The sequence below is a fragment of the Pelobates fuscus genome, chromosome 5, assembly GCF_036172605.1.
Source record: "Pelobates fuscus isolate aPelFus1 chromosome 5, aPelFus1.pri, whole genome shotgun sequence".
Classification (NCBI taxonomy): domain Eukaryota; kingdom Metazoa; phylum Chordata; class Amphibia; order Anura; family Pelobatidae; genus Pelobates; species Pelobates fuscus.
The window spans coordinates 128,412,272-128,440,205 of record NC_086321.1 but is presented as its reverse complement, the minus strand read 5'-3'; the positions used below and the strand labels follow the sequence as shown (position 1 = coordinate 128,440,205).

Genomic DNA, 27,934 nt, shown 5'->3' with positions numbered 1-27,934 from the left:
ACACACAGCAACATGATGCGCTGTTCTCCTCCGTGGTGCTGAAAGAGCCAAATTACTAAAATAACTAAAATTAAAATACATAAAGAGTCTATCTTACTCATAGGGTGTTATGTTGGCTGGAATGTAATGCTACGAGTGTCTGCTCAATAAATTATACACACAGGCATGAGGTCTCAAATCCAGAGGCAGTCTATTACTCACTGTATACCGGATGAGTCAACACAAGGCTTTCTTTACTATACACACTATACACCTTCATAACCAGTGTCTCAGCTCTTCCCAACATGTGTATTCAGTTAACCAACAAAATGGCTGCTGCTTCCTGATGAGCAGTACATCCTCCTCCCAACATCCACTGCAGCAAGAAAAAGGGGAACAGGCATAATGCCACCCCCCAACATTTGAAAACTCTGAGACAGGCAGTGAGTCTGTGTAAACATCACATGATTTATACTGCAATTTTGCAAACAGTGAACAGCACATTGAGGATTTGTTTAAAAAAAACAAACGAAAAAAAACAGCAGCGGGCCCAGGAGACCCCATGTGTCACGATTGGGTTTACTCTCAGTCTGGTGCAGTACCTCCCAGTGCCACTACCAGTCTTCGGTATTGTTGCAGGCTGCTGCACCCAGACTTAGCACTCTCAATGTTCCTAGCTGACCTTACTTTGTGATTAACATCTCCCTATTTAGTTGAGCCTCACCCTTTCTTGTTTGCCAGGTCATTAATGTTATGTTGTTGGTCTGGTCCTCCTGTCCTGAGTTCCCCATATCCAGAGGACCTTCTGCTACATTCCGTTATCTGTGTTTATATTTTATTTAATAGTCTTTCTCATATATATCAATGCACTTATTTTTTGCCTTGATTTGTGTGTATATTGGTTTCTTTGAATTCTGGGTTCCACCCTATAGATGTTGCTGCGCTGGTCAGCACCCCTTCCTGACCAGACCCCTGACATCATGATTAACCAGGATGCCTCTTTGACTAGTGGAGGTGTAGTAAATAGTCCCTGCCCCTTCACCCACTTGCTGTGTTTGTGTGGAGGGTAATAATAATGATAAAACTGGGATAGGTGGTCCCCATGACCCCAGATGCTCAGTTCCTTGCTCTTAATACTGGTAGTGCTAACGCGCAGCTAACAGAGAACTGCGAGATTAAATCCAAAATTAATTAAATCTGATCTTATCACTTTTGATGGCATTGAAGTTTCAATGAAAGTCCAAAGCAGTAGTTAATGGGATATATTGCATAACAATTCTATTTAATGTGATATTAATGTTTTATTTGTCGTGTTTTACTAGATTATACCTGCAAATACCAAAGCATGGTGTAGTTAGCGCACATTGTGAAATAATTTGTTAAATACTACATTGTTGCTTCATATTACAAAGAAAGAGGCGGAGCAATGAAAGGCTGTCCTTTTTCCCAGTTGCATATGAGATGTCTTTCTGACAGCAGTCTGCTCACATTGACTTGCTACACTGCTAGCACTCTAATACACTATATTCAACAATGGTAAGTTTACGAAATTACTAGCATTTTCGATTAAAACATTTGAATGCCTTTTTTTTTTCTTTCTGGCAGATAACTACAATGTGTAGTCTGAATGTTATTTACTTTATCATGATATCCATTGCTGCACAAAATGTTCCAATTTTACTGTGCAAATAATTTGATTTTCTTTTCTAGACTTCCTACACAGACAAAGGAGAAAAGGTATGATAATTTACTATAAATAGCCAAATATCTAGTTCAGTTATTTTTTTACAGTTTATTGTTTTAAACTGATCTCTTAAATAATTAAAGTTTTTTTTATTTTTTATTATCATCTAGTAAATTATGTTGCAATATTTTATTTTTAGAAGTGGCTGTAAAGAAAAAAAGTAGTATATATTTAGCATTCTATTCAATAAAATAAATCGAGGGAAATTGAGATATGAGAATTGCAATTTTAGGGCAATATAATATATAAATATATTTTAAAACAGTAAAAATAAATATATGATAAATTCAAGATTTTGTTTTTCATTAGACATAAAAATTGTGATCATGAGGCAATTCTCCAGGATAAGTGGTTAAATGATAAAAAAAAACACACTGTGAATCAGTGCTGCAGTTACATTTCTAATGGTACAGTTTGGGATGTTAGTACACAGATGAAACTGAGAACATTATTCACCTAAGTGACGGTACAGGTAATGCTTGAAATTCAGCAAAAACTGGAAAGATCTGATTTGACAATACAAAATAAATGAAAAGCAGTTAGGAACCTGCTCTGAGCAGATTCCTTTACCCAGTAATTAGAGATAAACATGGGGTATTCAATAAATAGTTAATTGTAAATTTGCAAACTTTTGCCTAACAATATGACATAGATGTATTTTTATTTATAATATTAGTACAACATATTCCAAGTTAACTATTAACAATCCACAATTTAGCAAAGGATTTTGAAACACTCAGGGTGGATATATATGATAATCTCTGAAGTGTTATTCACTAAACTGTGAACTGAATTTTAAACATTAAGCCTTACTAGCTCATTAGAATATTTTTTTTTTAAATAGCCTGAATTTTGACAGTTTATTTTTTAGTGAGTAGACATTCACAATAAATGCATAATTAGTATTTTAATGTTTAGTGTTTTAAAAATTTTTTTTGGTTACATTTTGTGCCTAATGGGTGAATTTCAGTTGTACCTGTCTCGGAAGGGAGCTGTTTTCATGCTTTCTTATAGTGTAATGCTACTTTTACAGTGCACTTTAGATTTTTTATTTTTTATTGCTATTTTGTAAATTTTTTAAAAATGATGCTACGTCGATGCAGTATAAAGTGATTTCTGATATTCAGTTTTACATCTGTTTTGTATATTGTATGGAAACATAACATGTTTTCATGTTTGTGTTTGGAATCCAGCATGAACAAGGACGATTTCTAAACTTTCATTCTGTAACACTGTGGGTCAGTAATGCAAAACAGGTAGGTTACTTTATCTGTGTTCTTTAATGGGTTAAATTAGAGATGAAAGCATTCCTCCATGTGTGTGCTCTCCAACTAGATAGCCTGAGCTTGTGATTGGTTCGTAAAGGGGAGTATCTGATGTCCCTCGAACAGTCTGTTTCCACTTAAGCTATGTGCCACATATGGTGCTTCTGCTAGCATAGACACAGGCTGTTGTCTCTGATATCAGCCACAGGGATGTGTCATAAAAGTCACATAGGTCTATTTGGGTCATGATGTTCTATGGTAATTAGCAAAGTAACTTCCTACAAATAAATAAGATTTTGAGGTTTTATCAGGAAACATAAACATAAAACCAATCCCGTTTTCCAGGAGTTAATAAGAACATAGGCCTTGATTTTATATTTTTGGAGCATTTTTTTTTTCAAATTTATTTAATACTTTTTTGGATGCAATTTTCAAATTATTTAATTTTTTAAAGTTTTTTTTTATAATGTAATATTTTATTGATATTTTTATGTGATATATTTGAATTTATGTCATTTGGAAACTTTATCCAAAAAGATTAAATCATTTGAAATAATTATCCACAAAATATTTAATCAAGGCCATAGTCGGTCTAACGGATGGGGAAGGTGAGAAATTTGGTTGTTTCTGAAGACCTTTGGCATTTAAATCTGGTTTTCATCCCTAGTCCTGCTCCTAAAGGATGTTAGGATATAAATACCTCTACAAGAATGGGAACTCTGTAAAGGCCCAAATGCTTAAGCAATCATTCTTTTTCTGATCTACCACTTACATGCCAGTTATACATGTTGGCTGGCTTCATGTCTATCAGTGTAATTTATCTTAGAACCATGTGGCCACTTAATAAAATGTATTTATTTTATTTAAATTTCTGTTGTAATTTTTCTTTCCCCATCGTTATTTGTACTGTGTTTTAAAACAATCTCTATGCTACAGGCTGCCTCATTTTATTGCAATAAAATGGGATTTGAACCCTGGGCATACAAAGGTCTGGAGACGGGTTCTCGTGAATTGGTATCTCATGTTGTAAAGCAAGACAAGGTATACGTATTTACCCATCCATTGGAAATACTACTCTGCAATTGTATATAACAGTACTGTACCAATATTGCTCATATTTGTCTTGCAGATAATTTTTGTTTTCGTATCTGCTCTTACACCGGGTAACAAAGGTAAATAATTTTGTTCTTTACACCTGTGCCTTTGTGTTTGTAATATTCAATACAGATTGTAATACAGATAAGTGGATCTATGCAGGCCTCCCAACCGTTCCAATTTCGTCGGGGAAGTCACAATTCTCTTGTCCTGACACCTGTCCTGGCGCCAGGGAACTGTTCACAGCAAGCATAGTGCAAGTGCATCCTTAGATGCGCTCATGCTTTGTTTAGGACACTTGGACCCTACAGAGAGCACCAAAACAGTGCTCCCTGCGGGTTCAGCCCTCAGTGGGTTGGCCTTAGATGTTAGTCAGGCAGAGAGACTGGTGTGAATTCATGCCAGGATGACCTGCCAGTAATTCAGGTGGTTCAGCCCCTTTTCTGTATGGTTCCTCGTCCATTGGGGTGGAGCCAGTGATCCAATCTAAGCGGTGTCCTACTTTTCTGGATGCTATAGTTGGGAGGTAGGTCTACTTTACGAGTAAAATAATTATAAGGTCAACAAGTACTATTATATGGAATTCTATCTTCATTCTGCACATGGGAAGAAAAGTTCGTGTTTATCCAATGTCTTCTTTGTGTGTATGCAACAGCTATATTCTTTGCCTATCACCATAGGCCATAATGGAAGCTAAAGTGTAGCATTAAAGGGATGGCCTAAGGATTTGTGTCTTTCAAACTAAGTTACCTTATATATGACTCAATTTCTCATTTAGACATGTTTTCATATTTTTCATATCAGAATTTGGAGCTCACTTAGAGAAACATGGTGATGGTGTCAAAGATGTAACTTTTGAAGTAGTGGACTGTGACTTCCTTGTTCAGGTGACACATCGAGCACAGTGTTTAATCTCTTCGGGTAATATCTATATGCACGTGACCAAATATTTTTTTCTACCCTACAGAAAGCAAGGGAAAGAGGAGCAGTGATTGTAAAGGAGCCTTGGATTGAAGAAGACAAAAATGGAAAAGTGAAATTTGCGATCGTTCAAACGGTACTTAAGTTTTTAGTCTTCAGAACCATTAGCATTTTTATTTTCAAGGAAAACGAAAAAAGAAATGTTATTTACTTTACAGGTACAATATTTTCATGGTAGTTTGATGACTTTTCACAGAATACATTCTTTGCATTTAGAATCCCTTCCTCTAAAACATTCCTTTATAGGAACAGTATATTTTTTGACACATCCAACATCATAACGATCTGCTGTTTATCGCTAATATACTAATATCATAATTAGGGTCATTTGTTAAAATGTGTTAGGAATTCAACATTAATTTCAACATTTAGACCAAAAGAATTTTCTAATTCAAGGATTTTGGCCAAAAATTGTAAATTCATGTTGAAGTCATTTTGAATTTCTGACAATACAGATTCAGGTAATTAACCCTGTGTATTTCAAATTAGATGATGCCCTGTCTATATGAATGTTTGACATCATCATGCAATTAAATAAAATGTAATAATAGTTCTTCACTTGACCTCAAATTGTAGAATCTGAAATGATCTGGTATGGAAACATTCTCCAACTCCGCATTAGCTACAGCTTGGCCATTGTTGCCTAAATTTCTCAATTTAGATTTTTATTTGCAAATATTTGGAGTTTAGTGAAAAATGCTGTCCATAATCTGTTGAGTGACTGATGCTTGCATGTTTATGGTCTTGACAAAGATTGTACGGGTTCTTCTTGCTTGCTTAAAGTTGAGGGGGGGAGGTGGAGAAGATCCTGGAATTGTCCCTGCAGGGAAAACTGTAGGCTTGGCCTTTATAACCCGCACAGAAATTAAATTTGCATTAAAGTGGCTCTGTCCCATCTTTTTCCTCTGTCACCGCTCCCTAACCCACCCAATGCTCTGTGATGAACCCAGGACTTACTAATTTTTTTTTTTATGTCCTGCCAGTCCCATCTGGTCTTCATACGTACTGCCACCATCTTGGTAAATCCAATATGGCAGCACACCTCAGCTTTTTAAAAACATGAGCATCATTGCTTGCACTATATGAGTTAACATTGGAAGGAGGCAAGCAAAAATTGGCAACCAATGAGAAAGATGGCAGATTATGTAGAGCTTGATTATATCTTCTACTTTTGTAGTCCATACTTTTCCTTATGTATAACTTCAGTGGGGGGGAAAAAAGGTTTTGCTACCCAACGGGACAAAGAGCAGCAGTACAAATTATATAAAAAGTGTCAGAGCTGCTTTGAGTTAATTTTCTTTTCTGTTTTATCAGTATGGTGACACAACACATACTTTAGTGGAAAAACTGGATTATACTGGCTTTTTTCTGCCTGGCTTTGAACCTCCCCTGTTTCGAGATCCACTTCTACCAAAACTGTAAGTGTAAGCTGATTTGATATGTATAAGATAAGGGCAGGGATAGTAGAGCGGATATATTTGATTGTTAAAATGTTTGGATTATGATACTGGATAATACATATATAAATACCACTTTATCATGTTTTATTTTACTTACAAAAATAAATAAATAATTGAATACAGTGAGTGACTCCCAAAGAAACAAAGCAGATGATAAAATAAGTGAATTATGAATGTGGTATATAATAGTTCAACAAATTTAGGCCTCAATCATATATTGTTGGATAACCAGTTCAAATATTGAATATTTTTGGATAAACTAATACAATGTTAGTATTAGGAGAATAATTAATTACATTTTGTAATATATTATAAATATTTTTATTTATTTTAAATTTATTTTTCTATATATATTTTAAAATTCTGTCCAAAAATATTAAATAATTTGAAAAGCATTCCCAACAATACAAACTTAAGGCTTTAGTTCTTTTCAAGAAAACAGAATGCTTAAAAAATATATTTTTTCTCTATTATAACATTATTTGATTTCAGGAAAAAAAACAACCACCTCATTGAAAGGTTTGTGATTTTGGTATTATTAAACTTATACGCTATTTACTTTGTACAAGTTCTTGTTCAAGAGTGGAACTTTTAGCAAAGTGAGCATTTTCTCTCTGGATATCGTTAATAACTTGTATTTTGATAATAGTTTCAAATTGCTCACACAAAAAATATACTAATAATACTAAATTAAAGATTGTATGCAATATTTTTTACTTTTGCTGGTTCCAATCTCTACTCCTTCCATTCAGGATAATATATAATGTGGCCAATATGAATAAAGTTTGTTGGAAAAAATCAGGGCTATTGATTAACGTGTAATCAGGAGTCAAGTCCTGGGGAAAAAAGTGTGGGAACTCACCCAAGATCCACCTCCCCAAAATAAAATGATACGCTTGTATGCATATATATAACTGGGTGAAGGGGTGACAGTGTGTGAGGGCTGAAAGTGATTGGGGATGGTGATATTGCATGGAGGGGGTGTCAGTAGTGTGTGTATGGGGATGATAGTGTGGGGGGTGACAGGGTGTGTGGGGGGGGCTGTGACGGTGTGTGGGGAGACAGGGTGGGGATGGCTGTGAAAAGGTGTGGGTAGGGTGGCTGTGAGGGGATAGGGGGACTGTAAGGGGGCAAGGGGTCTCACTGACTCACTGACAGACACACACTCACAGACACACACTGACTGACAGACACACACACACACATTTCTCCCCAACACTCAGATTATTCTTTTTTTATTTTATTTTAAATCCACCCAGCTGCAGAGTGATGCCGGTGGCCTGGACTTCAACCGGCCGCCTGCCCCGAGGCTAACAAGGCAGATGCCTTGTTTGCCTCGCGGGCAAACAAGTCCTCCAGGACCACTAACGGGAACGGTGTTCCTACTGTGGAAAAAGTGCAGGAACGTAGTTCCCATGCGTTCCTGCAGGACTTGAGCCCTGCTTGTAATTGTCAGGAAATTCAAAACAAACGGAAAGTTTTTGATTTATTTATTTATTTATTTTTCAAATGTTAGGCCAAAATAACAGAACTGACACATAACTGACTTGGAGATATGCTTGTTTTGTCAATTATGGCATACAATTTGATATTCTGACATTCTTTATTTTTGTGAGTTATAGCAGAGAGCACAACATTTTATGTGTATAAACGAAATTGAAACAGAAGCTGGATATATATCTCCTAGCTAACCCTACACATTTTTTATGTTTGTTAAAGGACCACTATAGTGCCAGGAAAACATACTCGTTTTCCTGGCTCTATAGGGTCCTTGGGTCCCCCTCACCCTCAGGGCCCCCCTCCCACCGGGCTCTAGGGTAAGGAAAGGGTTAGCCCCTTACCTTTTTTCCAGCGCCTGGCTCCCTCGGAGCCGGGGACTCTCCTCCTCCTTTCCCGTCATCGACTGAAAGCGCATGCATTCAGCCGCGCGTGCATTCAGCCAGTCGCATAGGAAAGCATTCTCAATGCTTTCCTATGGACGCTGGCGTCTTCTCACTGTGAAAATCACAGTGAGAAGCGCGGAAGCGCCTCTAGCGGCTGTCAATGAGACAGCCACTAGAGGCTGGATTAACCCATATGTAAACATATATTTACAGCAGAAAGGGTTAATTCTAGAGGGACCTGGCAACCAAACCACTTCATTAAGCTGAAGTGGTCTGGGTGCCTATAGTGGTCCTTTAACCGTGATACCCAGACTCTCCTCTAGTTCATAATAATAAGCTTTCATCTGGGGGGATACTGGTGATGGGCTTCATGAGCCTTGTGGCTGAGTGGCATAGCGCCATTGTACAAAGGCTCTTGTAGGGTACCTGTGGTAGGTTTATTCAGCTGGGAAGCCTTCTATAGCTAAGAAGTGGAGCTTTAGTACGCTGGTGCTTAAGCGGAAGGCCGTGATCATGTGCAGAACATGCAGTGACTAGCTTAATGATACAGGGGGACCCCTTGCGCGCACTATGTGGTGGCGAGGGGGGGGGGAGTGGGCAGGTATATGCTAAGTTAGAGCTTCATGTTACGCTTACAGAGCCAGGTCAACAGAGATACTATAAACAATCTCAAGAAACATTAAAGAAAAAGATAAACTGAACACATTTAAGGAACACTTTGTGGAGGTAAGGGCACAGGTATCTGCAGCCACAGATTTCAGGTCGGTTGTTTCAGGTGCTCCCCCTTCTGGGTACCAATGGGGTGATTCCTGCCACGGTTCAGGCTAACAATTTGATATTCTGGTTGAATTCCCAACAATTCATACATAATCCTGATTATCTGAGCTGGAAACTTGATTGCCCTGACTGAAAGTAATTTTCTTGAAGTAAGCAAGGTTCTCTTTTTTTCTTTTTGTAGACCATGTTGCAAATTGAATTTCATAGACCATATTGTGGGCAATCAACCAGATGGTGAAATGGTTCCAGTCTGTGACTGGTAAGTTCATAATACTTTAAAATCTAATTTCCGTTACCTTCTTGCTATGGCTGATTTTTATCCCTTTTCTTACTGTCTAGAAAAAGACTATTAAACTTTAATAGGGAAATGACCTACCACCCCATTCTACATGACACTTCAACCTCCCTATATGTGTAAAAAAAATGTGATGGATAGTACCAACTGAATAAGTTGAATCAGTTGGTTGTGTCTAGTGAGAAATGGCAGGAATAACGGTGGGTGTGCGGAGGGTGGGGTCATGTGGACCAATAAGCAACTTAGAAACATAGAAACATAGAAACATAGAATGTGACGGCAGATAAGAACCATTCGGCCTATCTAGTCTGCCCAGTTTTCTAAATACTTTCATTAGTCCCTGGCATTATCTTATAGTTAGGATAGCCTTATGCCTATCCCACGCATGCTTAAACTCCTTTACTGTGTTAACCTCTACCACTTCAGCTGGAAGGCTATTCCATGCATCCACTACCCTCTCAGTAAAGTAATACTTCCTGATATTATTTTTAAACCTTTGTCCTTCTAATTTTAGACTATGTCCTCTGGTTGTGGTAGTTTTTCTTCTTTTAAATATAGTCTCCTCCTTTACTGTGTTGATTCCCTTTATGTATTTAAATGTTTCTATCATATCCCCCCTGTCTCGTCTTTCCACCAAGCTATACATGTTAAGATCCTTTAACCTTTCCTGGTAAGTTTTATCCTGCAATCCATGAACCAGTTTAGTAGCCCTTCTTTGAACTCTCTCTAAGGTATCAATATCCTTCTGAAGATATGGTCTCCAGTACTGTGTACAGTACTCCAAGTGAGGTCTCACCAGTGTTCTGTACAATGGCATGAGCACTTCCCTCTTTCTACTGCTAATACCTCTCCCTATACAACCAAGCATTCTGCTAGCATTTCCTGCTGCTCTATTACATTGTCTGCCTACCTTTAAGTCCTCAGAAATAATCACCCCTAAATCCCTTTCCTCGGATGTTGAGGTTAGGACTCTATCAAATATTCTGTACTCTGCCCTTGGGTTTTTACATCCAAGATGCATTATCTTGCACTTATCCACATTAAATGTCAGTAGCCACAACTCTGACCATTTTTCTAGTTTACCTAAATCATTTGCCATTTGGCTTATACCTCCTGGAACATCAACCCTGTTACATATCTTAGTATCATCCGCAAAAAGACACACCTTACCATCAAGACCTTCTGCAATATCACTCATAAAAATATTAAAGAGAATGGGTCCAAGTACAGATCCCTGAGGTACCCCACTGGTGACAAGCCCAAGCTTCGAATATACTCCATTGACTACAACCCTCTGTTGCCTGTCACTCAGCCACTGCCTTACCCATTCAACAATATTGGAATCCAAACTCAAAGATTGCAGTTTATTGATAAGCCTTCTATGTGCAACAGTGTCAAAAGCCTTACTGAAATCTAGGTAAGCAATGTCTACTGCACCACCCTGATCTATAATTTTAGTTACCCAATCAAAAAAATCAATAAGATTAGTTTGGCATGATCTCCCTGAAGTAAACCCATGTTGTCTCTGATCTTGAAATCCATGTGTTTTTAGATGTTCAACAATCCTATCCTTTAACATGGTTTCCATCACTTTCCCCACTACTGAAGTAAGGCTTACTGGCCTATAGTTGCCCGACTCCTCCCTATTACCTTTCTTGTGAATGGGCACAACATTCGCTAACTTCCAATCTTCTGGGACTACTCCTGTTAACAATGATTGGTTAAATAAATCTGTTAATGGTTTTGCTAGTACACCACTAAGCTCTTTTAATAGCTTTGGGTGTATTCCATCAGGTCCCATTGACTTATTTGTCTTTACTTTTGACAGTTGAAATAGAACCTCTTCCTCTGTAAACTCACGTGTAATAAATGACTCATTTATCCTTTTTTTTAACAGAGGTCCCTTTCCTTCATTTTCAGCTGTAAATACCGAACAAAAATATTCATTGAGGCAGTCAGCTAGACCTTTATCCTCATCTACATACCTTCCTTCTTTTGTTTTTAATCTAACTAATCCTTGTTTTACTTTTCTTTTCTCATTTATGTATCTAAAAAAAGTTTTGTCCCCCTTTTTTACTGACTGTGCTATTTTCTCTTCTGTGTGTGATTTGGAAGCTCTTATAACTTGCTTAGCCTCTTTCTGCCTAATCTTATAGGTCGTTCTGTCTTCCTCACTCTGGGTTTTTTTATAATTACTAAATGCTAACTTTTTGGTTTTTACTATTTTGGCCACATCTGCGGAGTACCACAGTGGTTTCTTGAATTTTTTGCTTTTACTGACAAGCCTAATGCAATTTTATGTTGCCTTCAGTAGTGCAGCTTTTAAATAATCCCATTTATTTTGGACTCCATTTAAATTGCTCCAGTCTGATAATGACTCCTTTACACATATTCTAATTTTAGAAAAGTCTGTTTTTCTAAAGTCTAAAACTTTTGTTTTTGTGTGGTGTGACTCAGTCACTGTTCTTATATTAAACCACAACTAATTTGAACCATCTCCATAGGATTGCCAGAAAAGTATTAAGCATATTGATGCATTAGAATTGATAGTGTTCCTTTTAACATGAAGATACATGTCTCTAGATGTATCTATATTATTAATATTTTAAAAGAATGAAGGCACTGTGCATTAAACTGGGTGCTCCCGGATGTGTCCTTTTAATGTAAATTATATTACTTTATATTGAATACTTCTTGTTGATTATGTTAATTTGATCTTTATCACAACCATGTTAGTTTGCGAATGAAGTTGTTTTGGTTTAAGCCAGACCTCAATGTAAGTTAAATTATTTACATAGGTACCAGAAATCCCTTTTATTTCATCGGTTCTGGTCTGTGGATGACAAGCAGCTTCACACAGAATTCAGTGCCCTCCGCTCTATTGTGGTTGCCAATTATGAAGAGACTATCAGAATGCCAATAAATGAGCCTGCATCAGGGAAAAGAAAGTCCCAAATTCAGGTATTCCGAGTCAAAATAACACTTCAATTGTTATTTACAATCAAGCTTTGAGAACGTCCACTAATATTTTCTGCCTTATGTCCGGAGTCACAATATGGTTATTAAAAGCAACCACAATCCAAAATTCACCGATTGCCTCTGCTATTTTCCTTTGGCTTTACTGGATTCATGAATATTATAAATAAGGAATAATAAATGAGAACAGGTTTGTGATTTACTCTCAAACTCAATAGTACAATATTGCAGATTAATGGGGGAACAAATGGGTTTTTGACTAGATTACTGGATGATGGTCATAAGTGCATTAATGATGATAATAGAGTATAGGTGTATCCTTAACCTATTATGTTTCATATGGACATTGAAGTATGTGGTGTTTTTTTTTTTTTTTTTTTTAAAGGGATACTTAAGGCACAAAAACAAATCTAGCTTAAAGGAGCAGTCATCTTACCCAATGCATCTTCACTGAATTCCCTGTAGTGGTCAACATTAAACCATTTAATAATGGGTGATGTCTTACCTGGGTGCTACCAGGCATCGCTCCCTGCCTTTACTACTTCCTATGGAAAGCCAGAAACACCTAAGCTAAAGCTTTTGTTATAGATTCTGGACTAAGCCCTGCAATACAGGTCTTGCTAATTGGCAGAGAACATCAGCTGATTGCTCTCAGCCAATGAGCCAAGTCCTGCACTACCAGGCTTAGCTCAGATAGAGAGCTTCTGCTTCTCCGTAGGAAGTAATGGAAGGGGAGCTTGGTGGACCTTTAGTTAAGAAGTCAGACTGTTCTGAAATATTAACAAGATGTCTTTAGTTAACCCCTTAACAACGTTAGGGTGTGCTATGCCGTTCTACAAAAGAAGGGTCTTAAAGCTGTTAGGGCGGCATAGCATGATTTAATTAATGGGCTGTCCCAGAAGCAAGGATATTCACATTCCACTCAAAAGTGATTGAAGGAATTGCCTGAAAACCCAGGCAGTCCCCCTGCAGCAAATCCTGCCCATACTCGTCATGTAATCGCAATGACCCCAAGATCACATGACTCACATGGGCTGAGTTACAACATTTCCTGCAGGCAGATCTCCCAATATAGAATTAATTAAATATTATTCTAGAAAATGACTATATAAAATATATATATATATTCTGTATATCTCAAGCCACAATATATCCACCAGAAGGAGTGGACACAGCCGGATTTCAGCTTCAAAAGTGTAAGTATAATTTATTTATAGATGCATATCGACGTTTCAGTCCACGCAGGGACTTTCATCAGGATCCTGTTTGTGGACTGAAACGTCGATATGCATCTATAAATAAATTATACTTACACTTTTGAAGCTGAAATCCGGCTGTGTCCACTCCTTCTGGTGGATATATTGTGGCTTGAGACAGCACCCTGGTAATTACTTATTTGACTTGGCAAGTACACAATTCCAAGGTTTAATTTATTTATATATAAATATGTGCGTGTATCTTATTGTACGTGTATTTTTCCATAATTATGACTTTGCTGAGTTTCACAGATAAATTGCCACTGGGGATCCTGTGTCCAAGTGCGTAGGTTAAAGTGCGATTTACCTACCTACCTGAACCTGTCCCTCGCAGGCATGGCCATCTTGATCCAGCGGATCCTCTTTCTTCAGAGCCAACGTCACTGCTGTAATCTCACATATGAGCAAGAGTACAGCGTTGGAGTCTGGAGGATCCCACGAGAACACAGGATCCTCCATAGTCAGAGCTACTTCCCTGCAGCTGTCACCATGACTTGTTGAGGATTTGTCCGTAGAGATGCAGATTTAGAAATAGCACTAGTATAGCAACATATGACTATTCATGATTTGTAGAATGTACACAAAGTTACCTCTAGTGGAAATTTGATTTGACTGATACAATGTTAAAGGTACCGAAGTACTGTAGTAAGGAACAACTTCACTAAAATACATAACTGATTTATCCAGAATCCATGCTTGCTAACATTCTTAATAAACTGGCCTGCTGTCAGAATAAGAGACAACTTAACACACAGAATAATTACGCAGGACATGGTTAATGATGGGTATGCATTGCCGAATCTTAGAGTGGTCAGGCCTAACGCAAAAAACACAGAGAGATAACAAGGTCAATAAAGAGCCAAAGGTGAAGGATAACAGACGTACAAGAATTCAATTAGACAAGCCAAAGTCAGGAATATATAAATTACAGTAGTCAGGACAAGCAAGGATTAAAAACCATGTAACAAACAGAATATAAAACGTTCTTGGATAATCAGAAGGAAACTACAACAGGCACTAAACAGATTTGAAGCTCAAGCATTTTTAGGCCTTGTGCATTTCCTTGATAGCCACGTCCCCAACATGTAAATGGACATTGGCAATGACCGGATCATGTCAAAAAGTGGATGTGAATTAATGTCATAGTAAAAGGGACGGAGCTACAGTCTGGCATCAGAAATGCTGGCAAAGGTTTCCGAGGGTGTGAAACGGATGAGGTGCCTATTTGGGCAGGTAGAAGCACCAGGTGAGTGGCTTAGCGCAAGTGTATATATATCTATAATCTTGAACTAATGTGACTGCTTCAATAATAAATCTTTAAACTTAGAGGGTTACCGGAGTACACTCATCTAATAGACATATCACAGTGCACAAAATGCCTCTGTGGATTGGATTCCATGTCTCCTTCCAAATGTAGCTAATCATTTAACTTGCTTTGTAGGAATACGTTGAATACTATGGTGGACCAGGAGTTCAACACATTGCTCTAAATACTTCTAACATTATTGAAGCGGTGAGTGTTACCCTATCACAGTGCACCACAACTGTGTGCTATCTTATCATTAAATGTACAGATGTATCACTTAGCCTGTATGTAAAAATATAACCCAAAGTATTTGCTGCAGATTATCAATTTAAAAGAACGAGGTATGGAGTTCATGTCGGTCCCCTCCACTTACTACCAGACACTAAGAGAAAACCTCAAAACAGCCAGCATCCAAGTGACAGAAAACATTGACAAGCTGGAGGTAAAGTGTTCCATCATTTATATCCATGTATGCATTAGAGTAAATATACATATGACTCTTCTTTTGAATATTGGATAACTGCAGATGTTCACTTCTCTCATTTTAGGAGCTAAAGATTTTGGTAGATTATGATGAGAAGGGATATTTGCTCCAGATTTTCACAAAACCAGTTCAGGACAGACCAACTTTGTTTCTAGAAGTCATCCAGAGACATAATCACCAGGTATGACAAATGATGAAATCTTATTGGAAAAATTAACAATTATTGTTTTTTTTGGAGGTGGGGTGCAGAATGTAATTTCACACATTAATCAAGCTTTATTTATAATCAAAAGCTGGTTGAAAGTATCTTGGCTTGAGAAAAATGAGTTCACACTATCTTCTGTGTTTTATCGTTGTGGTTTCCTATCTTTACTGCTCTAAAGTATATTAAAACAAAAACCAAAAAAAAAGCTTAACAAAATCACACCAACATTATTTTCTTCTAACACTACAGGGCTTCGGAGCTGGGAATTTTAAATCACTGTTTCAAGCGATTGAAAACGATCAAGCTGCCCGAGGCAACCTCACTATTTTGACACCAAATGGAGACTTGGAAGTTCTCTAGATATGGATGGCAATTCAGATACGAATTTGAGATTTACCATTGGAGTCCTTACATAGCCTTTTAATTAGATTTAACTGTTTAATTACTCCTAAATTCATGCAAACACTTCTGTAAATACCAGAGTGCCCTGTGATTGTACACTGTACACCATGGCATTCAGATTGTAATATTCATTAAAATAAAGAATATAAATATAAGAAATATACTTATTTTAGCAACAGAACATTGTCCTAGGACATTAGTTACTACAATAACATTTCTTTAATTGGGTGTTTAGTATATCTTTTAGATATACATGCTCTACAGCACAACCTGGTAGATTCATTTTACAATAAAATATGTTGTTGTTTTTTTGTCAGATTGTGAAGCATACTAATTCTTTAGTTGACGCATCACAGACAGATTTCTTCCAGTAAGGCAGCAGTGCATTGAGACCGAAATATGCTATAAGTCAGAATTATGGTCTTGGCAGCATTATAGGATAATATATAAAATGAAGCAACGCCAGTAACACATTCATATTATAAACTATTGCTAATGCATGCAGAAAACCTTAAATACTGTCCATTACTAAATTTAGTTAGACTGTATAACGTTTCATCAGATTTTGTAAAAAAAAATATACCGGTATATATAAATCACTGAATGGAAAGCAGAGCATCAACAAAAGTGCTGCTTTTATGTACGTGTATACAGTGCCTTTTAAAAATAACTATGCCTAAACGTAAATACGTAAATTCTTTCAGTGCTTATTCAAAAAGAGCCTCTTTATTCCGGTGGTAAAAAAAAAAAAAAAAAGAGACCACATAGCAATATATACAGGAATACTACAGGGGACAAGATATGCAGAGGCATGACAACGGTTACTTAAAGGACGACTGTCACTTGAATTTTTTTTTAAATATAATCCTTTCTTTAAGTTTTGAAAGGAAATAGATTTTATTTTTAATGAAGTATATGTAAAAAAACGCTGTTTGAAAACTGACAATTAGTCTCTATGGTCTGTTTCACTTTCTGCACAAAAGCAGAGAGATTGGTTTTCAAACACTGTCCGAGTTTTTTTTGCATATACTTCGTTAAATTTTTTTTTTTTTAAAAAAATCCTTTTTAAAATATTCTTTTAAAAAAAAATAGTTTTCATGTGAGAGTTGTTCTAATACTGATTTAGCTCAACTTTTTGTCAAATTTGGATAATGCAAAGGAGATTATTCACAGACCAATGAAGTGTGTTGATTTGAAAATTAAATGTGGAAAATGTAGGTCAAAACAAGTAAGCTGGTGATAAAGCAGAGTAGGAAATGTATGCAACTTGGCTTTATTAGTTAAACATTTGCACATTCAGCACATACCATATGTTGTCTGAATGATCGAGAGAAAGATGATCAGGGGAATTTTCTTACATTTATAAAAATGATTTGTACTAATCTGTAAAGTCAGCATTTGTAAATATCTCTCACATCGTGAGCTAACATTTCTGCTAATCCGCAACTGCAAAAAAGGGAAATCCTTCAAGAAGATAGTCATAAATAGATGTTAGGGACCATGTGGAAGAGTTACATTAAATAAATTAAATATTCCTTCATTACTAGTTCACTACAGTGTTTTATTAAGAGCTGCAATAGTGGTGTTTTCTAAACATTGTTTGGCATTCTGATCTGATTTACCAAAAAATAAAAGTGTACACTTTGCCAGTATGTGCAATAATCATGTAAATGTGCCAATAACAGATCTGTCTATTTTATGCTTATTCTATACCTTGTAAAATTTCCATTTTCAAGAATATACGTTATATGTTTGTTGTGAATTATGTTTCTGAAAGGGCTTCAATAAACATTTCATTGATTCATTTTCTTGTCATGTATTGACCATTTTTGCTTCTGGTAAACGATAGGGTAACATTGCTAGAAACAAGTCTAGATTTCAAATGCGTCCTTTTATATCCTTTTTAAAACTAACCATGAACCACTATCTATGGATAATCGTGAATAGCGGGTAAGATTGGAAAGGATAACCATGTAAGTTTTTGAATATTATATTAGTTATTAAATACGTTGCAATTCAGATGCTTTTTGAGCAACAAAACAAAGACATATGGATTTGTAATGGAAAATGAATAATAAGAGTAATAATAAATATTAAAACCAATCTTATTTCTTTTACGCACCACTACTTTTATTACATACCCCATATTGAAATTGTACTCTATTCTCCATTATATACCTGACTGGACTACTGTCAAAACAAAACTGTGTAGTGGACAACTCCTTTACTAGACAAGATCCAGAATATCTAATAGAAGCCCATTCTAGCTTTTACCTATTCTTTCCTAACAGGACATTATGCCTAACTTGTTTTAGTTATCCTCATAATAAGGCAGACTTAGATCAATGTTTTTTGGGGTGGCCCCTATCTTAAAACTTTATAGTTCCTCCTCTGATCCATGCTTCCATATTTTGGGACCTCTCCCCACCTGTTCCCTAACTCCCCAAAACTTTTTGGTTGAAAATTAGGAACCAACCTGGCACACCACCACTTACTTTATTTTTTGTTTAAAATGTATTGGTTATAAATTAGTGAATAAAGAATTAACCGTTAAAAGGAAGAGATTCTATCCCCCTACTTTGGAATTGTACTTTCAACGTTAAAGGAACGTAGTACACTGCTTGGTTTTCCTCTGAGGTGATGGACAGTACGCTTTCAAATTAAGATATTTTAAAGTAAAATTAGCATTTTCCTTGTCCTGTTCCACAATTTCTGGGTTAGTGAATAAATCTATTCACTTTAAACAGAACAAATCTGCATTAATATGTAGAATTTTAGTTAAGCAGTTTTTTTTAAACATTTTTTTTTTAATATGAAAAGCTGTTTTGTTCATTGGTGATCGATCAACCTTCTAAATTTGAGCATAGACTGATGTAATTTATTGCTCTAAAACTTTCTCTGGCCTATTTTAAATCACAGAAGATTTCTTATGAAAAAAGCAAATATGCTAACATTTGAGCGACAAATACACAAACCCTTTTAAATATCTGAAGCAAGGGACAGCTGTATTTCAAATGTTCTCCGTGAGCAACTGTATTAGACCTTATGAGTTCATGAAAATGGGCTCTTCGAAAATCACTTCCATGTAATCATGTAAATAAAACAAATGATATTTTGGAACATGCTCAAAGTATCTACTCAAGAGGTTGCAGGTAGGTACCCTAACCTATGCCGCTAAATACAAATGCCGTTGTGGCAAAGATCAACTGGCATTTAAAAACAGAAAAGAGCCCGAATTTAGCAAGTAAAGCATTTGTCTCTTTGCAGGCTCTATGACCAGCCCTGAAGTCACATTGGTGCAATATGCCAGATTGTGTAAAATGCTCCTACATATAGGGCGGGATCTGACCGCCGACGGGATCAGACATGCTCTGTCTGAGCTCCCGCTCCAGGGCCCGAAAATCGGAGCAAACTGGGGGCCAAACGCGAACTTAGAGCCACAACGGTGACTACTCCGACCCCCCAACCACGGGGGTACGCGGGGATAAAGCCCAAGACCCTGCCCGGCACCGACATAAACCTGACAAGGGCCCAGAGCTCGCTTGAGCCAGGACGAGACGGCCGCTCTCCCGGGTCTCCGGCCGGCGTCTCGCTTCTTCCCCCCTCCTCTGGACCGGGGGGGGGGGGGAATCCCGGTCTGCAAGGGCACCACACACCACCCTAAGCTGGGTCCAAACAACCGCCCTGGCGAGAGAAATGCACTGGGCAAAGCTCCACAAGATGGCCGCCGCACGCCAGCCATGTGCGCAAAAAGCCTGTAAGATCGAACTGCTTGAGGAGAAGCACACCCAGCACCATCATACCACCATGGCAGCCCGCCCCAGGGCTATGCTGGCGGACTACACTGGGCAGATCAAGGTACAGACCAGGGGCAAGCAGGGAGAAATGAGGCACACACAAAGTGGGACCCCACTGACCAAACCTTATAAAGCATTCCCCTAGAACCCTAGCACTACCTGCCCTGATGAAACAAGCCAGAGGGACAGAAACAACAATCCACTCGCCCTCCACCCAACCAGACACAACCTATACCACCAGTCTGGACCTAAGCCACCATAACCACCGCCACAGACCAAAGAAACGGCGCAGGAAGACGCCACTGCACCACCGGGGCACAAGAGGCGTCTACCAAGCACCGGAGTGGGCTGACACTACAGACGGGGAACCGCACCTCGAGATACCCACGGCTCCAGCCTTGCTTCATGATAGCGCTGGGACAGGCGTTTGCTGGGCACACACAACGAGAAGCTCAAATGAACTAACACGATTCAGATGGGCTAGTCCCAGGACTTCACGCTGAGTGTTTGACCTGCTTACCCAACTGACCACGACTGGAAATACACACAGACGGTTAAGCTTAACGTGTTCACTGCATGCCATCCCACTCTCTCATTGTATAAGCACCCTAACTAAACTACTAATCTCATAAAAGCGACTGTACACATGCTTTAGTTTAACATAGTGACACAGAAAATATCTTGATAATTAAGCGACGACACTCTAAATAAACACTGTTTTTAAGCCACTGTTACTAATCGACAAAATAATTCATTATTACAAATATAGTTACCCAGCTTGTACCCAGCTTGTATTACTAACCAAAAAATTGTGCATATAACCTGAATGCTGTACAGCAGTTAACGAATGTGTTTTTTTTCCAACTGTTTGCAAATGCTGCTGTGGCATTGTTGACATACGAATGTTATTTCACGCACAGCAAAAATAAAGAATAAAAATAAAATAAAAAAATGCTCCTACATATAATGTTTGCTGTGATTAAGACTGCTTCATAAGTAAGAAGAGTTGTTCTGTTTATACCAGATCCCAAATAAAGCTTGCTTTTTGAAAGAACATATGGTTAATCTGCTGTAAATTGGAATATCAAGCACAAAGCCAGAAAACAACGAAGGCAAAATGTATCAATATGTGGATCTCCAAAACCATTTTTTCATAATATTGGTTGGCCCTAGTACAAGAGAACAGATTTTACAAGTATTGTCAGGTTTGGCTTATGATACCCACAAGCAGCAAGTATAGAGAAAATAGTGTATTACCTGTTACATTAAAGTAATATGCCTGGTGAAAGCATGGATAGTCTGAGAACAGCCACATTCAAGAAGAAACAGAAAGGTGACAAGCAGAGGTCAGACATACATAGGACATAATCGTAAAACAGAGTCAAAAGCAGAGTAGCCAGACAGAATAGGAAGCACTCTAAGGTATGATAGTGCAAAGATCTAAAGGTGGAGTGAGCTTAAAATGGTTCTTACCTTTCTCCTATTGTTTCCTATGCTCTTCCTCTTCCAGAATACTCTTCCTCTTATTTTGTAATTTCTGATCTATTTCTTTTTACAACATAAGACAAAGTTGGGACTAATTTGTCTTGTGTATTTTTCAAACACATGACAAATTTGACAAAGGAGTGGAGCTTAAAGGGACACTATAGTCACCTGAACAATTACAGCTTAATGTAGTTGTTCAGGTGAGATCTATAGCACCCTGCAGGCAATCTAATGTAAACACTGTATTTTCAGAGAAAATACAGTGTTTACATTGATTGATAGGAATACCTCCAGTGGCCGCCACTCAGACGGCCACCAGAGGGACTTCCTATCATGCAGGGCCCTAAAAAGGCCCTGTACACGTCAGACGTATTAAAATACGTCTGATGTGTGCAGGAGAGAGAAGGCACTGTGTGCGTGCCTTCTCTCTCCTGCCTGTCTGCAGAGGAGAGGGGGCGGGCAAAGACCGCGAGCTGAGTTGTCAGTCAGCTCAGCTCGCGGCCGCGCACGGTAGTGCGCTCAGCACTTCATAGGACGTCATGAGAAGCGTATGATTGCGCCCTGCTCGCACCCGCCTTTTTCAGCATTTTGATGAAATAGGGGGCGCGGCTTCACGAGGCTCCCGACGCTGGAACGAGATGAGTAAAAAGGGCTGCCTGGAATGTCCCTTTAAAGCATGCTTCACTTCCTCTGTCACGTGAACAATGGGTAAAGCCTTAAAGGGACACTATAGTAAGTAGCCAAAACAACTTTCGTTTAATGACTATTAAGGTGTACAGATTATCTCCATGCAGCCACACTGCTCCGTTCTCTGCCATATAGGAGATAAAGTCACTTTGTTCATGCAGCTACTTTATACATCTAGTCACAAATCCCTGCATGCTTAAACAACCTTCCTAAAGACTTCCTGTAAAGAGTCATCTAATGTTTACGCTTCCTTTATTGCAATTTCTGTTGAATATAGAATTTCTTATCTCCTGCTCTGATAATAGCTTGCTAAACCCTGCAGGAGCCTAGTGTGTGTAAATAAAGTTAAATTTAAAGAGCAGGAGATAAAAATGTTTAAAGTAAGTTACATCTAATTGAAAATGAAACCATTTTGTTTTCATGCAGGATGTGTCAGTCACAGCTAGAGGAGATGTGGCTTTAACCAGAAGTTTGACGCAAATAGCTATTGTCATAACACCATAGCTACAGGATAGCAGGCATTAAGCAATCACTCAGGGCAAAGGTTTTGAAAAGTTTATAGACGTGTCTGGCAAATGAAGGTGAAGTATCTGACTACACCTGCGGAGTAAAATCTGAATAACTGTAATTTAATTCCCCCCACCCCACTTAATGCCAGGATGAGGGAATAGCAAGTGTCCTCTCTTTACCATGTGTTTGGTATGGGGGAAACATGGCAGATCTTCCCATATTCATTAGTTGAGGGGCATCTACAACATAATGTTTGTAAGGGGAGATTTTAGCCAGGGCCGGACTGGCCCACCGGGATACCGGGAAATTTCCCGGTGGGCCGTCGGCACCTGGGGCCGGGCAGACACCTGGGTCTGCTGGCGGCCGCTGGGGGCTTGTACTGGCGGCCGCTGGGGGAGCTGCGCTGGCTCTGCTCCCCAGCGGGCAGCTGAATGAGACCGGGGCCGGAATATGACGTCATATTCCAGTCCCGGTCTCATTCAGCAGCGCGCGAGGGCGGGAGAGCAGAGCCAGAGCAGAGCCAGAGCAGAGCCAGCGCAGCTCCCCCAGCGGCCGCCAGTACAAGTCCCCCAGCGGCCGCCAGCAGACCTCCGCCAGCACAGGTGCCCCTGCCCCAGCAGCCTCCTGCACTGCACGACCCCCTGGATGCGTACTGGTAGAAGAGTAAATGCTGGTAAGATGTTATTTAGAAAAAGCTGTAGCATATACAGTATGTTTTTCACAATATCTTTCTATTGATGAGTTTACTACACAGTACGTTAACATGTTTCTATTTGTGTTTGGGGCCAGGACCCAGTATGCTATTTGCATATTCCTAAAATGGTTTCAATGTGCCAGAACGTATGTGCGAGTAAGTGTGAAAGAAAACATAGTCTACCTAGAGAGAAAAAAAATACAAGTAAAAGGGAGGTAGATTGATGACTAAGAAAATATGTTGAGTCTTAGTCTATGGTGCTACTAAAGGATACCAGCCTTCTTGTGTTTGTACAGAGATCTAGACTGAGAATCCTTCACACATACCCAAGTAGGTTGAAGTGTGATGAAACTTACATATGAGTAGACTTGACTTGTGTGTGTCCGTCTGTCTGTCTGTGTCATGGTGTGTCTGTCCGTCTCATGGTGTGTCTGTCCGTCATGATGTGTCTGTCTGTGTCATGGGGTGTGTGTCTGTCTGTGTCATGGTGTGTGTGTGTCTGTCATGGTGTGTGTGTCTGTGTCATGGGGTGTGTGTCTGTGTCATGGGGTGTGTGTCTGTCTGTGTCATGGTGTCTGTCTGTATGGTGTGTGTGTCTGTCTGTCATGGTGTGTGTGTGTGTGTCTGTCTGTCTGTGTCATGGTGTGTGTGTGTGTGTCTGTCTGTGTCATGGTGTGTCTGTCCGTCATGGTGTGTGTGTCTGTGTCATGGGGTGTGTGTCTGTCTGTGTCATGGTGTGTGTGTCAGTCTGTGTCATGGTGTGTGTGTGGGTCTGTCTGTGTCATGGTCTGTCTGTGTCATGGTCTGTCATGCGTGTTTCTGTGTCTGTCATGGTGTATATGTGTGTTTAAAAATTGTGTTTTTGCTCACCTTTTTTTCCCCCCACGCAGCGAGCTGGTCTCCCCTCGACTGGCCCTGCCTCTATGGCTGAGATCATCAAGCTTGATGATCTCAGCCAATCCAATGCTTTGCCATTGGATTGGCTGCAAAACGTTACACCAATCAGCCTCTCCTCATAGAGATGCATTGAATCAATGTATCTCTATGGGGAACGTTCAGCACCTACAGAGTGTGGAGGCCCTGAATGTAGGTGCACTGGAAGCACCTCTAGTGACCGTCTGAGTGACTGTCACTTTGAAGCAATGTAAACACTGCTTTTTCTCTGAAAAGTCAGTGTTTACGTTGAAAAGCCTGTAGGGACATTTACGTTGAAAAGCCTGTATGGATTACTCAATCATCTGGGGTGGCAAGACATAGCCTTACATGTTACACGCGACAATATATGGCGCAGTGACTTATGGGGCTGGCATAAATTGTTTTATCCAGGGCTGCTTTGTATCCTCAGTCCGGCCCTGATTTTAGCTCCCAATTATTTGTGGTAAATTAACACCCATATACAATATAAAAAAAGTAAGTTGGCCACACATTTAACCCTTGTGATGCGGAGTAAATGTTTTGTTTTTTGTTATACTCCTGCATCCTGTGACCGGAATATACAATATTTGATTCAAAGGGGTGCCTAAGTAAGTGCTATAGAACAACACCGTGGACATGAGGGACATCATTCAAGAGATCAAGCACTCTAAGAAAATAACTGGATGGCCATCACAGTTAATCTCAGGAATATTTAACAAAGAGATCTGAGCTCTCTGAAAGCACAAACTGAGTACTACTGGAGTTGGAGAAGACAGAGTGTAGTGGTGGACTGTTTATTTGTATTTTATGTGTATGCAAGAGCATGTTTAAATATTCTGTATTTTCTTAATTATACCAATTCTGTTCTTCACTTCAAAATAGCTCCATACAGGACTTTTACCCCGTGGAGAAGGGATGAATACAGTTGCAGAATAGCTCTTAATGTCAAGCCAGGGATCCTTCTGTGTCCCCTACATTGGCAACTAAGGTTTTTGTTAAAGGGACACTATAGTCACCTGAACAACTTTAGCTTAATGAAGCCGTTTTGGAGTATAGAACATGCCCCTGCAGCCTCACTGCTCAATCCTCTGCCATTTAGGAGTTAAATCCCTTTGTTTATGAACCCTAGTCACACCTCCCTGCATGTGACTTGCACAGCCTTCCATAAACACTCCCTGTAAAGAGAGTCCTATTAAGGCTTTCTTATTGCAAGTTTTTTTCATGCAGGCTCTGTCAATCATAGCCAGGGGAGGTGTGGCTAGGGCTGCATAAACAGAAACAAAGTGATTGAACTCCTAAATGACATTGAGCAGTGAAATTGCAAGGGAATGATCCATACACTAAAACTGCTTTATTTAGCTAAAGTAATTTAGGTGACTATAGTGTCCTTTAAGTCAAACAGAATGGCTGTGTGCAGAAAAAGAAGATCTTCCCAACAAGATCTAAGATGATAGAGTGGACATCTCTACAGAGGGCAACAAGGGGGATCATTTTAACATTAGCCACCCTTTGTTTGTAGTGGGCAAGTTTATGGTCTACACCAGCACATGAACAGCTTATAGTTTGTTTCCTGTAACAGAGATATGGTATCCTGGTGAGCCAAAATGAACATATGAACATTTTGCACCACTTGCCCTCTGAACATGTGCATTTGCACTCTTGTTCCGAAGAAAATTGAGAGACAGCATTGTGTATTCTACAGCCCATAACAACAGTAATTTGTACAATATAGAGATACTTTTCTGTGCAGTTAGTGTTCAGTGAAAATGTTTGGGAAGTAGGGATCTATGACCAGTGGCGTACACACAATCCATGGGGCCCCGGTGCGAAACTGATCCGTGGGCCCCTCCCCTGATCCGTGTCCCCCCATCCCTCCTGACACATACATACAGACACACACACATATATACATACACCCCTCGACAGACATATACATCCAGACACACACACAGACATACGGGGCTCCCTGGATTGTGTGTACATATAGACACAGACACACAGACACACACACATACACACGTACATACAGAGAGACATAGACAGACGTACAGTGACACACAGACACAGACACACATACAGAGACACAGAGACACACACACACAGAGACACAGAGACACAGACACACATACATCCAAAGACACACACACATACAGAGACACAAACACACACAGACATATAGAAAATGTTTCCTACCTTGTTACTTTCCCTGGGTCCAGTGGGGGATCCGCCTGATGGGAGTCAGAGTTCCCACTCTGACTCCCCCCTCCTCCTCCTTCATCCTGCGCGGCTCTCTGTATCCTGGGAGGAGTGACGTGCAGTCACTTCCTCCCAGCAGGGATGATGTAATCACAGGGGGTCCGGTCACGCTGTTAAAGCGCCCAGCGCAGACCGGGCCCGCTTACAATCCCTATCCATCGGGTGGCCCTGACAGCATGGGCCACCCGATGGACCCCTCCATATGCGGCCCCGGCGGTTTGCCGCGCGGGCCAGGGCAGCAAAATGTGGCAGCTGGCCCGGTCGCAGCTGCGACCCCTGCGACCGCGGTATGTTCGCCGCTGTCTATGACTATGCATTATCTGAAAGCACCAGTCGCATTCCCAAGTCCTCTAAAAAAAAAATACTAATAGCACTGTATGAGTGTATGTGTACACTATCACCTTCCCCCTCCCCCCCCCAAAAAAATAAAACTAATTTTCAATGATGTACCTATAGCAAGTGAACAGTGAACCAAGTGTTTTAAGTATTCAATCTGTTAAAGGGACACTATAGTCACCAAAACAACTTTAGCGTAATGAAGCAGTTTCGGTGTGCCCCTGCAGTCTCACTGCTTAATTCTCTGCCATTCAGGAGTTAATTCACTTTATTTATGAACCCTAGTCACACCTCCCTGCATGTGACTTGCACAGCCTCCCTAAACAGTCCCTGTAAAGAGTCATCTACAATTTATCCTTTATTGCAAGTTCTGTTTAATTTAGATTTACTAATCCCCCGCAAGAGCCTCCTGTATGTGATTACATTTCAATTTACAGAGAAAAAGAGTTACAATTGTTTAAGGTAAATTACATCTAATTGAAAGTGAAACCATTTTTTGTTCATGCAGGCTCTGTCAATCATAGCCAGGGGAGGTGTGACAAGGGCTGCATAAACAGAAACAGAGTGATTTAACTCCTAAATGGCAGTGAATACATGAGAGGCATGATCTATACACTAAAACTGCTTCATTAAGCTAAAGTTGTTTAGGTGACTATAGTGTTCCTTTAATTGTTAAAGAATTCGGCACATAAAATGATTTCAGAAGTCACTGTAAACCATTTTCTCACAATTAACCAATTTTCTAAGTGACCTCCCTGTTAAAAGTGCTGTTAGCTATTGTTCAGAAGAATTGTGATAATGGTGAAATGTGTTTTAGGTAAGGTATATTGTAATGGTATATTGTAATGTCAACAGTGTTAATAACTCATCAGCGACCATTAAGTAAAGATCAAAGAAAAGACTCATTTAGCAATGCATTTCACAACACCAATACAAAATAATGTATTGTTAGAGATGGGACTGGAAAATATAAAAAATAATTGACAATAATACAGTTTATCTGTAAGAAAAGTGAGTATATTTATGGTTTGCTTTATAAAAGTTACTATAATACAATGGTACAGAGTATTGAATTCACAAAAATATGAACAAATATATACAGGCAAGACACACCCACAACAAAAACACTTTCATTTCAAAACAAGA

The 27,934-nt window shown here is 39.1% G+C and overlaps 1 protein-coding gene across 1 annotated transcript; it reads left to right on the top strand.

Moving 5' to 3' along the window:
• Positions 1 to 1,436: 1,436 nt before the first annotated feature.
• Positions 1,437 to 16,992, top strand: HPD (4-hydroxyphenylpyruvate dioxygenase). The gene is made up of 14 exons (XM_063456989.1): positions 1,437 to 1,515; positions 1,690 to 1,716; positions 2,917 to 2,979; positions 3,925 to 4,029; positions 4,118 to 4,160; positions 4,888 to 4,970; positions 5,051 to 5,140; positions 6,379 to 6,482; positions 9,366 to 9,443; positions 12,278 to 12,440; positions 15,153 to 15,224; positions 15,337 to 15,459; positions 15,566 to 15,682; positions 15,956 to 16,992. The coding sequence occupies exons 1-14, from the start codon at positions 1,513 to 1,515 to the stop codon at positions 16,064 to 16,066; spliced, it is 1,182 nt and encodes a 393-aa protein (XP_063313059.1). The 5' UTR covers positions 1,437 to 1,512; the 3' UTR covers positions 16,067 to 16,992.
• The last annotated feature ends 10,942 nt before the right edge of the window (positions 16,993 to 27,934 follow it).

What these genes read in the sequence shown, in the direction of transcription:
- HPD (XM_063456989.1), top strand. An exon ending in ACTGTGACTTCCTTGTTCAG is followed by an intron (nt 4,971 to 5,050) that starts GTGACACATCGA and finishes TCTACCCTACAG; the next exon opens with AAAGCAAGGGAAAGAGGAGC. An exon ending in AAAACATTGACAAGCTGGAG is followed by an intron (nt 15,460 to 15,565) that starts GTAAAGTGTTCC and finishes CTCTCATTTTAG; the next exon opens with GAGCTAAAGATTTTGGTAGA.